Source organism: Diceros bicornis, chromosome 6, assembly GCF_020826845.1.
Source record: "Diceros bicornis minor isolate mBicDic1 chromosome 6, mDicBic1.mat.cur, whole genome shotgun sequence".
NCBI classification, from domain to species: Eukaryota; Metazoa; Chordata; class Mammalia; order Perissodactyla; family Rhinocerotidae; genus Diceros; species Diceros bicornis.
Genome location: NC_080745.1, coordinates 61,819,254 through 61,833,463, shown reverse-complemented (window position 1 = coordinate 61,833,463; position 14,210 = coordinate 61,819,254). Strand labels below are relative to the sequence as shown.

General features: G+C 35.3%; 1 protein-coding gene across 1 annotated transcript in view; it reads right to left on the bottom strand.

Moving 5' to 3' along the window:
• The window catches only part of CC2D2B (coiled-coil and C2 domain containing 2B), a 97,439-nt gene that overhangs the window by 66,104 nt on the left and 17,125 nt on the right, over positions 1-14,210 (bottom strand). Inside the window, exons 10-13 of the mRNA XM_058543613.1 lie at positions 11,223-11,320; positions 5,084-5,224; positions 923-1,028; positions 602-720 (exon numbers count right to left, since the gene is read on the bottom strand). Of these exons, the coding sequence (XP_058399596.1) occupies positions 602-720; positions 923-1,028; positions 5,084-5,224; positions 11,223-11,320 (464 nt within the window). The remainder of the gene's footprint in view (positions 1-601; positions 721-922; positions 1,029-5,083; positions 5,225-11,222; positions 11,321-14,210) is intronic.

Below are 14,210 nucleotides of genomic sequence, written 5' to 3'. Positions count from 1 at the left end.
GTTGCCATATCCTCTTTAAGGGAGATGAGATCCATAGGCTCTCATGGGAGAAATGGGGATCTGTATGATATTTGTCTTTGCATGAATGTCCTGGGAGTAGGGAGAAAACATTGTAGCTCAAGGAGGAAGTCACAACCGGGAAGGAAAGAAGTTTGTGTCAAAGAAGAAAACTGCCCAGAGTACCCTCTAGATACAGAATACTTTTTACGAAAGCAAGGGGGTCCCTTAACAAGCAAGGGTGAGCATATCATCTTACTTTTTACAGTGGCTTTATATCCCACCTATCTATACCGGAACAAAAATTACTACCATAGCAAAAGAAAAAACAATCATCAAACCAAACTGGTTTATGTCCCACCTTAGTCATGAATTAAAGTGTGACCCTGGGCAACTTAACCTTCCGTAAGTATAAAACCCCCATCTCTAAGTCTGAAGATAATACCATAGAGTTATGGTGGCAACTAAATGTGCAAACGCATAAAAAAAACTTCACAAAGTGCCTGGCATATGGTACTCACTCAAGAAATCTAACATTATTATTAAAAACAATACAATTAATAGGCAACATATAACGAAGAAATAATCCTTTAAAAATGCTTACAGTGAACACTTGGATAAGTTTGTTAATTCTGCAGTGAAAGAAAGTTGTGGCATCAAGGTAATTGGCTTTATTCTTTCAATATCTGTTTCTTCAACTTCTGAAGCTAAACATGAGAGGCTCTAGAAACCAAAAAAATAAGTATATAATTTACAATTTAAGTTCATTTCTTAAGACAATTATCCTCAAAATTAAACTTTTATGTCTTATATTTGTCATTTTGTTGGGCAACTGTTATGAATACCAAGATTTCCTATTCTACCAAACAATTAAATATAATAACTAGTTAAGGTAAGTTGAATGTTATTTTGCAATATAAAATACCTCCTGTTTTTCCCCATTCTTAAATGCTTTTCTTTCCGTTTTCATTTCAGTCTCAGACATTTCTGACAGTTCTTGTTTTTCTTCATCACATTTATTCATTTTTACCCTAATTAATAATAAACAGAATTATTTAAAGCAGAAATAATGGAAGTATTTGAGAATTAACAGAGGTCTTGCCAACACATACACACACACACACACGCACAAATTTCTTACAACAAATAATTTTACATCTCAAGGAAACTATCAATATGATAAAATTACATATATATAAAAAAAACTTCCTAAGTTTGTTTTCAGTTTTCACAGATTTCTCCCTACCCAGTAAATTTACCATTAGTGTTTACAGCCCTTTTGAAGGGCATCAAGAAACCTTTTCTCTGGTGAGAATAAGTAACCCAGGGGGATGAGAGATATAAAATTAAGGACACACACGATGTTTCCTCTAATTTTTCTTCCTCTCATATTTTTTATGCTGTGAGAACATAAGCATGTATAAGGGCAGGTGACCATAGTGATATTAAGTGGTAAATCCCCATTATACTCCTTGGTGTTCATGCATAAACAGTAAGCAGTTCAGGATATTACTACTACTACTACTAGCTACTAGCTGACTCTTATATAGTACTTACTAAGTACATGCCAGGCAATGTTCTAAGTACATATATCAACTCATTTAATACTCGCAACAACCCTATGAAATAGGTATTACTATTACTCCTCTTTTGTTAGTAGTCCAGCAAAATCCAGTTACTTAGAACACTTCCAGAAAATAATTGGCCTAGGAGTTGACTTTCCCTGATAGCTCAGGGCTTTATTCTTTTCAGTACAAGTTTTGTTTTTTAATTGTAATCTTTTAAAAAGGAGATTCTTTGATACAATATTATATGCTTTGCTGGGAATATAAAATGGTGTGGCTGCTTTGGAAAATAGTCTGGCAGTTCCTCTAAAATGTTAAGCATAGAATTACCATTTGACCCAGCAATTCCATTCCTAGGTATATACCCAAGAGAAATAAAAACATATGTCCACACATGTGAGAAGTGACTGCTAAAAGGAAGATGGTTTCTATTGAGGGGTGATGACTAAAATGTTATAAAATGTTAAATTGTGGTGATGGTTGCACAACTCTGTGAATATACTAAAAATCATTGAACTGTACACTTTAAATGGGTGACCTGTATGGTATGTGTTAAAACTGTTTAAAAAATATCATATGTTTTTTGCCTTCTGAAATAAAATACAGGTAACCTAGTGTAGATATTACATACCTTATGCGCTTGAGACCAGACTACCTGTGTTGAAAACTCAGACCCATTACTGGCACTACGGAATTTGGGCAAGTTACATAAGTACTCTATGCCTTACTTTTCTTATCTGAAAATTGAGTTGTTAGGAGGATTAAATGCACTAATTCATGTAAGGTGCTCAGGCCAGTGCCTGGAGTATAACAAACACTCAATAAACATTATTATTGTCTTCCTCTGATTCAGGGTAATCAATATGAACATCAGTTAACTTGTTGTTCTTTAATACAATGGCTCTCAAACTCTGTCACATATTAAAATCATCTGGGGAGATTTTTAAAGCTCTTGTTGCCCATACCTGATACCAATTAAATAAGAATAATGGTTTTAAGGGTGATTCCAGGTGATTCCAGGTGATTCCAGATGATTCCAATGTACAGTAACCTAGAGAATAGGCGCCTCAATACCCAGAACCCCTTTTGGGGGAGATTATTGAGACAGTGATCTTAGGTCCATAGCTTCCTCCTTTCTATACAGTAGCTCTGGGAAATGACGAAGGCCCTGATGTTATTATACTAAATGTTGTGGATTTTCCTGCTTGTATAACTTGCACTTAACTTTATCTTTTTAAAAACCCATTTGATGGTTATCTGGATCCCCTCCAGGTAGGTAGGCACCTAACAAGAGAACATAGGTAAAGAAAATATATAGGAATCTGGGTTCTCTGCTATTTACCAGTGCTGGGGTACGGATTCAGTAGCCAAAAAAGAACAAGGTCTGTACCTATTTGCCCAGCCAGTTTCTCTAAGTTTAATGCAGTGTTGCTAACATTTGACAAGGACAGTTGATTGCCTGAATAAGAAGACAGGGCTGTATTATCAACTTCCTGCTATCTCATTCTGCCATGATCACTTCATAAAACTTGCTCTAGCTGAGACCAATAACCTCCATGTGAGGAAATCCAATAAATATTTTTGGTCCTGGATGTAACTGGTACTTCAGAAGCATTAAACACTGTTAACCACTCCCTCCTACTTAAAATACTCCCTTTGCTTTGCCTCTGTGGCAAAACACTCTAACTGGTGCTTCTCGGTCCCTCCTCTGGTTTCTCCTCCTCTACACTAAGACATTCAAAGCAGTTTCTCAAGACTTAGTCCTTGGCCCTCTTCTCATCTCATTCTCTACCCTAAGCAGTTTCATACACATGTGTGGCTTTAATTACTATTACTATGTCATAGACGGCCACATTTTTCTTTCCAGCACAAATCATAAATCCAGCTGCCCATTCAATTGCTTTATTTAGGGATATCTCAAAGGCTTATCAAATTCAATATGCCCAAAACAAAATATATGAAGAAAAGATAACCCGAGCTCAGTGTTTAGGTCCCAGGCTTTCTTGTCATAAGTACTGTCGTTGGTGTAGTACAGGACTGTGCTGAAGTCACTAGTGGTTAACTTGGCCAGGAAACCGAGTTCCCAGGAGCATCTTCAACATACAGCTTTTCTAGTTGATCAAAATGATGCTCAAACTAAATGCCCCAATTTAAGGTAGCTGGGGCTAGCCCTGCTGGGGCCAACCTCATCACTGGCGCTGTGGGATTTAGCTCAGAAGTCTCCTACCAGAAGCAATCTGGAGACACAAACCCAAGCCAAGGTCCACTGGGAAAGCTGAATGTTAAATGTAAGGAAGAACAAATGCAAAGGGCTTCATGTGGGATCAGAGTTTAGAGCAGTGAGAATAAGAGTAGGTGGTGAGCAGGTAATATTGGCCCACAGCTACTGTTCTGAACAAGCTTACCATCTGTGGCTCTCCTTTTCTGAGGAGGGGTTCTTAATGCATGGGTGTATCGATTGGTTTAAAGGATTAAAGGCAAGATAGCAAGTTTACATGAAGTCAGGAGTCTAAGATAAAGTTCTGCCCTGGGTTAGGTTTAGAAACTATCAGAAGCGCTTTCTAAACCACTGCAGCACGAAAAAAAAAAAAAATCAACAAAGTTAACTATCTTCCTTAATTGCCTGAAATTGCACTAACCTTTTATAGTTTTGAAAAACAAAGACCCAGGACAATGGGTTGTGGGGAGGGAACCAGTTATTTCACTGTGAGTTCACAAACAGCTTAAGTGATTAACAAGTATAGTTTTTAATTCTAACTATCTCCTCCACTAGACATGTTTTTATGACTTACATGTTTTACCTAGGAGTATCATTGCTGGGTCTATGTTTAACTTAATAAGAAAGTGCCTAACTGTTTCTAAAGTGGCTGTACCATTTTGCATTCCCACCAGTAATCAATGAGATTTCTTGTTGCTCAGAATCCTTGCCAGCATTTGTTATTGTCTTTTTCTTTTCTTTTCTTGTTTTGGATTTTAGTCATTCTAACAGGTGTGCAGTATATCCCATAGTGGTTTTAATTTACATTTCTCCATTGACATGACATGATGTTGAGCATCTTTTCATGTATTCATCTGCCATTCTTCTTTTTTTTTTTAATTTTATTTATTTATTTTTCTCCCCCAAAGCCCCAGTAGATAGCTGTACATCATAGGTGCACATCCTTCTAGTTGCTGCATGTGGGGCGCGGCCCCAGCATGGCCAGAGAAGCAGTGTGTCGGTGCGCGCCCGGGATCCGAATCCGGGCTGCCAGCACCGGAGCGCGCGCACTTAACCGCTAAGCCACGGGGCCGGCCCTGCCATTCTTTTTTAGTGAAGTGTCTGTTCAAATCTTTTACCCATTTTTTAATTGAGTTGTCTTATTAAGTTGTAAGAATTGCTTATATATTCAAGATACAAGTCCTTTCTTGACTACATCAAATAATTGTCTAGCTTCTGGATTTTCTCCCAGTTACTGTGAGTTCTCAGTTATTCATGGGCAGTTCCTTAGGAAACCTATAAGAACAAACAGAGAGCCACTCACCTCTGAAACTGTAACTTTATTGGGGTGCTTGTAAACCCTTGCCGCTGTCGAAGGGATTTTATCTGTTTCCAAGTCCGTAATATACTGTGTAGTAGGGAGAAGTCCTTTTCCCTTTCTAAGTCATAGAGCTGTTTTGTATTACTACAACAATAATGGTAGATCAAAAATATGTTAATGGATTAGAACAACAAGTCATTAAAAATGGCCTGGAAGAATGTATTGCACTAAATCTTCTGGACTCCCCATCTTATGATATTTTTTTCATTTTACCCACATCTTATATTGATATAGAGACTGAAATTCCATTTAGAGATTCATTCCTTTATGACTTAAAGATTTTTCACTATTCAAAAGTGCTCTGCTAAAATCTATGTTTTTCTAGATTTTCTGGACATTCCGTAGTGCACTTATTATACTTTTTTCAGGTTAACAATTAGAACCATTGCTTCAAATTTAGAAATACTTTACCCAATGGGGTAGTCAGCATATTATTTGGATCTTGAAGTAACAGACTGTTTAAAAAGATGCTTATTGTGTTTCATGACTTTGCAAACACATTATTAGTGTGACAAATTACACTGATTGATTTTCTAATGTTAAATCATCCTAGTATTCCCGGAATGATCTCAATTTAGCTATATTATTTGATAAAATTCTGTTTAGCATATTTTCTTTTTAAGAAAACCCATGTCTTTTTGTGTGTGTGTGAAGATTGGCCCTGAGCTAACATCTGTTGCCAATCTTCCTCTTTTTTTTCTTTTTTCTCCCCAAAGCCCCAGTACATAGTTGTGTATCATAGTTGTAGAGTTGTAGCTCTTCTGTGTGGGATGCTGCCTCAGCACAGCTTGATGAGCAGTGATCGGGTCTGCACCCAGGATCTGAACCTGCGAACCCCAGGCCACCGAAGTGGAACATGCAAATTTAACTACTACGCCACCGGGCCAGTCCCTGTTCAGCATATTTTTATCTGTGTTCATGAATGAAATTGGGTTGCAATATTTTTTGTATAGTTGTCAGGTCTTAATTTTAAGGATAAGATAACCTTATAAACTGAGTTGAGAATGTGGCCTCTTTTTCTATTCTTTGAAAGAGTTTGTGAAAAACAGAAGTTATCTTTAAGTCAGAGGTTCTCAAACTTTATCACGCATCAGAATCACCTGGAGGGCTTGTTAAACACAGACTGCCAGGCCCTACCCCCAGAGTTTCTGATTCAGTAGGTCTGAGGTGGACCTGATAATCTGCATTTCTAACAGGTTTCCAGGTGAAGCTGATGCCACTGCTCTGGGGACCACGCTTTGAGAATCACTGTTTTAAATGTTAGTATTCTAATTTAGTCATCTGAGCCTGGAGTTTTCTTTGTGGAAAGGTTTCAAATTACTGGTTTGGTTTCTTTAACAATTATTGACTATTTAGGGTTTTTTTTCTTCTTCTTGCCACTTCTTGGATATATTCTGGTTAGTTGTATTTTTGTAGAGAATTTTTTGGCAAGGAAGTTGGCCTCGAGCTAACACCTGTTGCCAATCTTCCTCTTTTTGCTTGAGGAAGATTGGCCCTGAGCTAACATCTGTGCCCATCTTCCTCTATTTTGTATGTGGTTCACTGCCACAGAATGGCTTGATGAGTGGTGTAGGTCTGGGCCCCGCATCTGAACCTGCAAACCCAGGCTGCCAAAGTGGAGAGTGCCAAACTTAACCACTACACCACTGGCTGGCCCCAAGAATTGTCCTTTACATGTAAATGTTTACATTCTTCGGCATAAAGTTGTTTAAAGTATACAGCATCTGTAGTAATGTTCCCTTTTCTTTCTTGATATTGTATATGGTATATTTGCGCTCTTTCTTTTTTTTCTGGATCAGCCTTGTCAGAGTTTATCAATTTTTATCAAATGTTTGGGTTTATTGATTCTATCATAGCTTTCTTATTAATTTCTGTTCTCTTTATTTCATTCCTTCTATCCTTTTTCCTAACTTCTTAAAAAAGATGCTTAGCTCATTAATTTTCAACCTCTCTTTTTCTCTACTATATGAATTTAAATGAACAAATTTTCCTCTAAGAACTATGTTAGCTGTATCTCACAAATATTGATACACATTAATTTTTTATCAGTAAATTCAAAATATTTTCTAATTATCAATATGTTTTCTCTGACATATAGATTATTAAACACGTATTTCCTAATTTCCAAACATATGGAGATTTCCTAGCTATATTTTTTGTATTGGGTTTCTGCACTGAATGATTTAAATCCTTTGACTGTATTGAGACTTTGAGATTTACTGAGATAACATAAGGTCAACTCTTGTAAATGTTCCATGTGTTCTTGAAGACAGTGGTATTTTGCAGTTGTTGGGTGCAATGTTCTATAAATATATCTCTAAAGTCAAGTTTATTAATCTAGTTGTTCAAATCTTCTATGTCTTTACTGAGATTTGTTTGGTTTACTTGTTCCATCAATTACTGAGAAAAATGTGTTAAAATCGCCCAATATATTTGTGAATTTGATATTTCTTCTGGTATTTCTGTCAAATTTTGCTTCATATATTTTGAAGCCACATTATATGCATACGTGTGTGTGTGTGTATAGATGAATATATGTGAATTAAACCACATCATTTTGATGTGGCCCTCTTTATCTCTAGTAAAGCTTTTTACCTTAAAGATTTACTTTATCTTATATTAACATAGCTATGCCAGCTTTGTTATTTTTTGTGTGGTATATTTTTTCCAATATTTTTGTTCTTTAATTTTCAATACCCTTAGGTTCTAGAGAAGTCTCTTGTAAATAACATATAATTGGATTTTGTTTTTTTAATTTTAATCCAGTCTATCAATCTAGATAAAAATGGAACACTGAACCCATTTAGATATATTTAGGTTTAACTCCACCATTTTCTTTTATGCTTTCTACTTGTCTCATTTGTTTCTATGTTCCTTTTTCTCTCTTTTCTTGCCTTCTTTTGGATTGGTTGAGTATTTTTTTATTATCCCATTTTCCTATTCTTTTGATTTGGAAACTATATCATTTTATTCTCTGCCTTTAGAGGTTCTAGGTTAAAATCTAAGTCCTTGATTTATCCAAGTCTAATATTAAGCTTTACCTTTACTCTCCTCTTAGTCAATGCAGGTATCTTTAATTACATTTACCCTCCTCCATTCTTTACTCCACTCTAGAAGCTTTATATTTTAACTTTCTCTATATTTTTATACCCCAGAAGACATCATTACATCATTGTTCATTAAGAATTACCCACATATTTACCACTTTCTTTGCTCCTCAATCCTTCCTGACTCATTTTTGTCTGTAAGCTCATGTTCTTTAGAATTTCACATCTGTGGAAAATCTCTGAGCTAGGGTTAAAGTTGTGCTGTTCCAGAAAGAATATTTACCGGCTTTGCCAATTCTCCGGTGTCACTACCAATCTGGGGCTATTTTAAGTAAATTCTAAACCTGAGATTTTAGAATACATAAGTAGCATATATATATATATATATATAAATAAATTCAGGTCATAAATTTGTATGAATGCTGGCTTGTGATTATGACTTTTCAAAGGAGTATTTTTCCCCTCCTGCCTAGTGTCAAGGGCAAAGACAAGCTTCTTTGTCATCCCCTTTACATTCTCCCTTTCACGAGGTTTAACACCCATTATACAGTGATCTCCTATTACACTTTCCAATTAAGTTGAACTTGGCTTTATCTTCTGTCTCTGGCACTCCATGAAGCCATTTGAATGTTAGCTCCATGTTACTAGTGCTTAACAAATATCCTCAATGTAAAAGCTCTAATTTTTAGGATTTCTCCTTTCCCTTTGTTTTTGGCTTTTGCAGATTCCTTACCTTCTTGCCATTTCAGCAATATGTCTCTAAAGATAATATTTGTGTTTTATCAGATATTTTTAGTTGTTTTCACTAGAAGGGTCATTCAGGGAATCTAGTCCACCATACTGCTAGAAATAGAAGCCTATAGCCATTTATTTATTTAGTAAGTATTCAGTGGGTGCTTATTACATGCCAGGCACTGCGCTGGTTAAGAGAGGACAAAAAGTTAAAAAACATATGCTCTCTAGAATCAAGAAGCTTACACACATGTAAATTAATCAATGCAACAAAATGTTATAGGTGTTATGATAGAAGTCCATGTAAGCTAGAGTGTGGGCATAAATAAGAGAACAGTAGACAATAGTAGGGAAAGACTTCATAGAGTATGTGATGCTTGACTCAAATCAATAAATACAGATATAATCAATAAATCAATAAAAACAGATATCTATTATGTTGTAGGAAGTATTTTAGGTGCTGGTAACTAATAATTACAAATGTGATGAGTATTATCAAAGGGGAAATAGGTAAGTGCTATGTGAGTATACAAAGAAAGAGAATTTAATCTAATGGGCAAGTAAGAGCCTCCCTGAGAAAGTAACATGAAATTAAATAAAATGTATATGTTTACTAAGTGTTAGGCAGAAAACTATAAAATAACCTGTAGAAACAAGAGGCATTAAAACAAAGATATACAGATATTAGAGAGCACAGCCCCTTTAGGCCTCTGGACTATAAAGTTCCAAGGCAGAGAGCCCCTAACATGAGGCTGGAGAGGTAAGCAGAAGTCAGGTTATGCAGGGCCTTATAGATCATACTAAAGCTATTGAATTTTATCTGAAGGTAATAGGAAGCCATTAATGTGGTTTTATTTATTTAGAAAAATCACTCTGGTTTCAATATGGAGCTTGGTTTAAAGAGAGGTATTTTAGGAGACTATTTACACCTGAAATAAAACAGAATCAGTGGGAATGGTTATGGCTGGATGTGAGGGATGAAAGGAGAGGTAAAGAGAGGGGCCATGAATGACTTTCAGATTTCTTTCCTGGGTGCCAGGTGATTGTGGGAACTAGATACCTAGTAGACAGTCATTACAAGTTAAATATATATGTGCCATTCTTAGTTAATTGTATTTCAGGTGCACATCTTTTCTAATAGAAATATTGTTTTCCAAATGTCCACAAACTACCCTTTGCAGCATTTCAACACCACTCCCCAAATTTTCCGGAATGGAAATCTACTACATTGCTTTTTTCTGCTTTAATAAAAGCAATGACCTTTTCAGTGACCTTCCCACACACACACTCACATAGTAGTAGACCCTATTCACCACCATTGGACCCCATCTAAAGCCTACTTTTCTTTTTCTCGCATTAAAGTTTACTTCCTCCATGTTCATTACGCCAATGACTGTTCTTTGCCTTAAATTTTAGTTAATTTTATAAATAGTACTAATTTACTGTTTTGTAAATACTGATGGCTTCTATTTATTCTTCATTCAACTAATATTTATTGAGTACTCAATTATGTGCCAGGCCTTGTGCAAGGCATATGTCAACTTTCTCAAGTAATATTGTTTGCACTTAACTAGGTTATTCTAGGAAACCAATTATTTAAATCAACTGTTGCCTCTAGTGGTTAAGAGTTTGTGGAACTATGTCACGTCAATGGGTAGGGAGTCAGGGAAATTCTTCAACTATCAAATCACTCTCATATACAGACAATTGTTATATCTTTGTGCATAGTTGAACCTTCTATCCAATAAGCACCTCTCAGTGAGCTTTCCTACTTTTGGAGATTCCTTGACACATAATTATGTTTTATCTTGGAATTATTTTTCCAGTTATTTCATACTTTCCTAACTTCTCTTCCTGACTAGTCTATAAGCCAATGGTTCCCAACTTGTAGACTACGTTTTTTCACAGAGGTCCTTAAATCTATATGCTCTTTGAGTACTGTCTTTAGACTAAATTAATAACAAATCTTGCACATATGTACTTGTAGACTAATTCTCAAATATATACAGTTGAGATTAATAAATCCAAGTCAATTGAAAACTATTAGTAAACTCATATTTTTTAATCAACACTTTTTTTTAAAATCAATGGATATTAAAACAACTACTTTCATGTGACACTTCTATGAAATATTTTCACACAAAAATGGGTATTAACAAAGGTTGGAACTATTTCTGTAATTGCATAAAGAGTAGGGATCTTGTCATTTTCTTATTTTATATCTTCCATAGCAAGTGCAGAACTCTGTCTATAGAAGTTACTTAATAAACGCTTGATAAATACATGAATGGCCCAAAACATACCTTATCTGCCAATAATAATCTTGTAAAGACTTTCTGGTCAGCTGGTTTATTTCCAAATTTTCGTTTGCTAATTTGGTAGCATCTGTCAGTGCTTTAAGCTACAACAAAGAAAATAGCTTTTTTGGTACATTTCATCCACCTGTTACCATCACTCCAATGCATCTGCAGGTCTAGGTGTGTGCAGCAGAAGCACAAGTGTACAACTTTTTGTGTATTACTGTCTTGCCTTCCAAAATACATTTCATAAAGCACCTTGGGGCAAAACTGAGAAGAGCCTCAATATCTATCTAAGAAATAAACATTATACCTTGAAACTTCTAGGTAATCAATTCATCAATTAATATAAACAAATGCCAATCAATCAAGATGGCAGATTGAGCACAGAAGTTTACCTTATTTTCCACCTAAAATCTCACGGTTACAGAAAAGATAACTGTCTGTCTTTATCTATGTCCATTGCCACAATGTGTCCATTGTGGGACACATCCATATCTATCTATACATATTTATATCTGCATCCATTTCTCTCTATAAAAGAATAAATGCATAACAACACAGGAAAACAAGAAAAAATAAAATAAAGAGAACAAGACGTACCTAGGGAAGTATAAAACAGAGAGAAATATCCACAGAGAATATCCATAGAGAAATAAAACTGGAGGAAACTACACCCTAAAACATGTGCAGGAGAATCTGTCACAGTTAGCGTCAGTTTGTGGAAACTCCAAGACTAGAGTCAACCGAGATAAACTTTTACTGGAAGACATAAGAGAAGACCTCAACAAATGGAAATACATACTATATTCCTGGACGAGGAAACACAATTTTTATAAAGATAAAATTTCTTTCAAAATTAGTATAATGTAATCACAACAAAAATGGTAATACAATTTTAAAAATAGAAATTGACAAACTAATTATAAGGTTCTTATAGAAGATTAAATCTATAAGAGTATCCAAAAATAGTCTAGAAAAAAACAGTGAGGAGGCACTTGTCCCACTACATCATAATTTAATAATTAAATATAGTAATTAAAACAGGGCAGGACTAGATCAATATGACAGTGGACTAGAGAGTCCTTAAACACATCTATGTAAATAGGTGAAGCTGGTTTAGGATAAAGGCAGAATTTTTAATTGGTAGAAAAATTATGATGTTTGGATATTAAACTAACTTTTTGAGGGAAAGAAACTGAGTTGGAGCCTCACCTCACAAGACACAGATATAAACTCTAGACAGAATAAAAGGCTAGAAATTATACATATACACACACACACACATATACTATTAGAAGAATATTTAGAAAGATATCTTTATAATTTTGGTCTGTCAGACACTACTGGTTGCCCTCAAATGATCATTTCTCTTGGTTGGCAGAATCCTAATCATGTTCAGTTACTCAATTTTCCATGTGTTTCAGAGGTAAACCCTGAGTAGTCTAGCCATTCATAGCAATTTCATTCTTGCTAGTGACTGGTTTAGGCATGATCATGTGATATAATTGTAGTCAATGAGACATGAGGGGAAATCTGCTGAGGTGTGGAGGAAAGGTTGGAGAGGGCTCTCAAAGTGAGACACTATGCTGCATATTGTGTGTCTGGCCAGCATGCCCTGAACTGGAGCAGCCACTCTGTTAGTTCCCATGAGAGGAGCTAACCAAGTCAACTTGCTGAAGATGAAGATTAGAAAGAGACAAAATAGCTAGTGTTGTTAATGATATTAACCACCAAGTTAACCAACTCTAGAGTTGGCCTAACTCAGAACTTTTGATATAGGAAGTAATACCTTTTCCTTATTGTTTAAAGCAATTGAGACAGAGTTTTCTGTGAACTGCAACCAAAGGCATGCTGATTGATACGCCTGGGGTAGAGAAGGTCTTAGGAAGCAAACAACAAAATCTAAAATCCACAAGGAAAAAGATTAACAGATTTGACCTCATAAAATCTTAAATGTCTGCCAAGAGATATGAAAAATGAAGTAAAAAAGCAAGTAACAGAGTAGAACAAAAATATATGACATATTCAAAAGATATACAGTCATACGCCACATAATAATGTTTCTGTCAATGACGGATCACATATACGACAGTGGTCCCATAGATTAGTACCATATAGCCTAGGTATATAGTAGGCTATACCATCTAGGTTTGTGTAAGTATACTCTATGATGTTCACACAACAATGAAATCACATAATGACACATTTCTCAGAATATATCCCTGTCATTAAGCGACTCATGACCGTATAACTTTTAGAGACTTACATCCAGAATATATATTTATACATATTTTAAACTCTTATAATTAGTTAAAGATATACAAAGCAACAGAAAAATGGGCAAATAATATCAACTATTGGTAAGGACTCTGGGAAGTGGGCTGTCCTATACTGCCAGTGGAAATTTAAATTGGAAAAACTTTTTTGGAAAGGCAATTCATCACTATCTAATTAAATTTAAACTTCATGCATCCTTACCCTTGACCAAGAAATTTCACTTCTAGGAATCTAGCCTACAAAAATTTTCACATGTATGCTCAAATATATAGATACAAGGATGTTCACTGCTTTACTATTTGTAATCATAAAAAAATGGAAATGACCTAAGTGTCACGAATGGGGAGTGATTAAACATATTAAACATATTAAAATACAGGTGTATTATGGGTCTATGTATAGTGATATGAAAAAAGCTCCAAGATACAGAATTTTAAAAAACCAAGTTGCCAAATAATACATATGGGAAGATCCAATTTATGTTAAAAACTATCATGGCATATGTATATACAGAGATACATAGAAAAGAGAACTTTAAGGTTGTACCCCAAACCATGAGGTGAAGAATGAAGTGGGGCTTTCACACTTTTGAAACTTCTATGCTGAATCTTTTCCAATGAGAATATATTCTCATGTATTACACATGTAATTAAAAAGAAAAGCTAGTGGGAAAAATAGCAAAAGTCTGCATAGCTGAGAATCCTTTCTACTCTC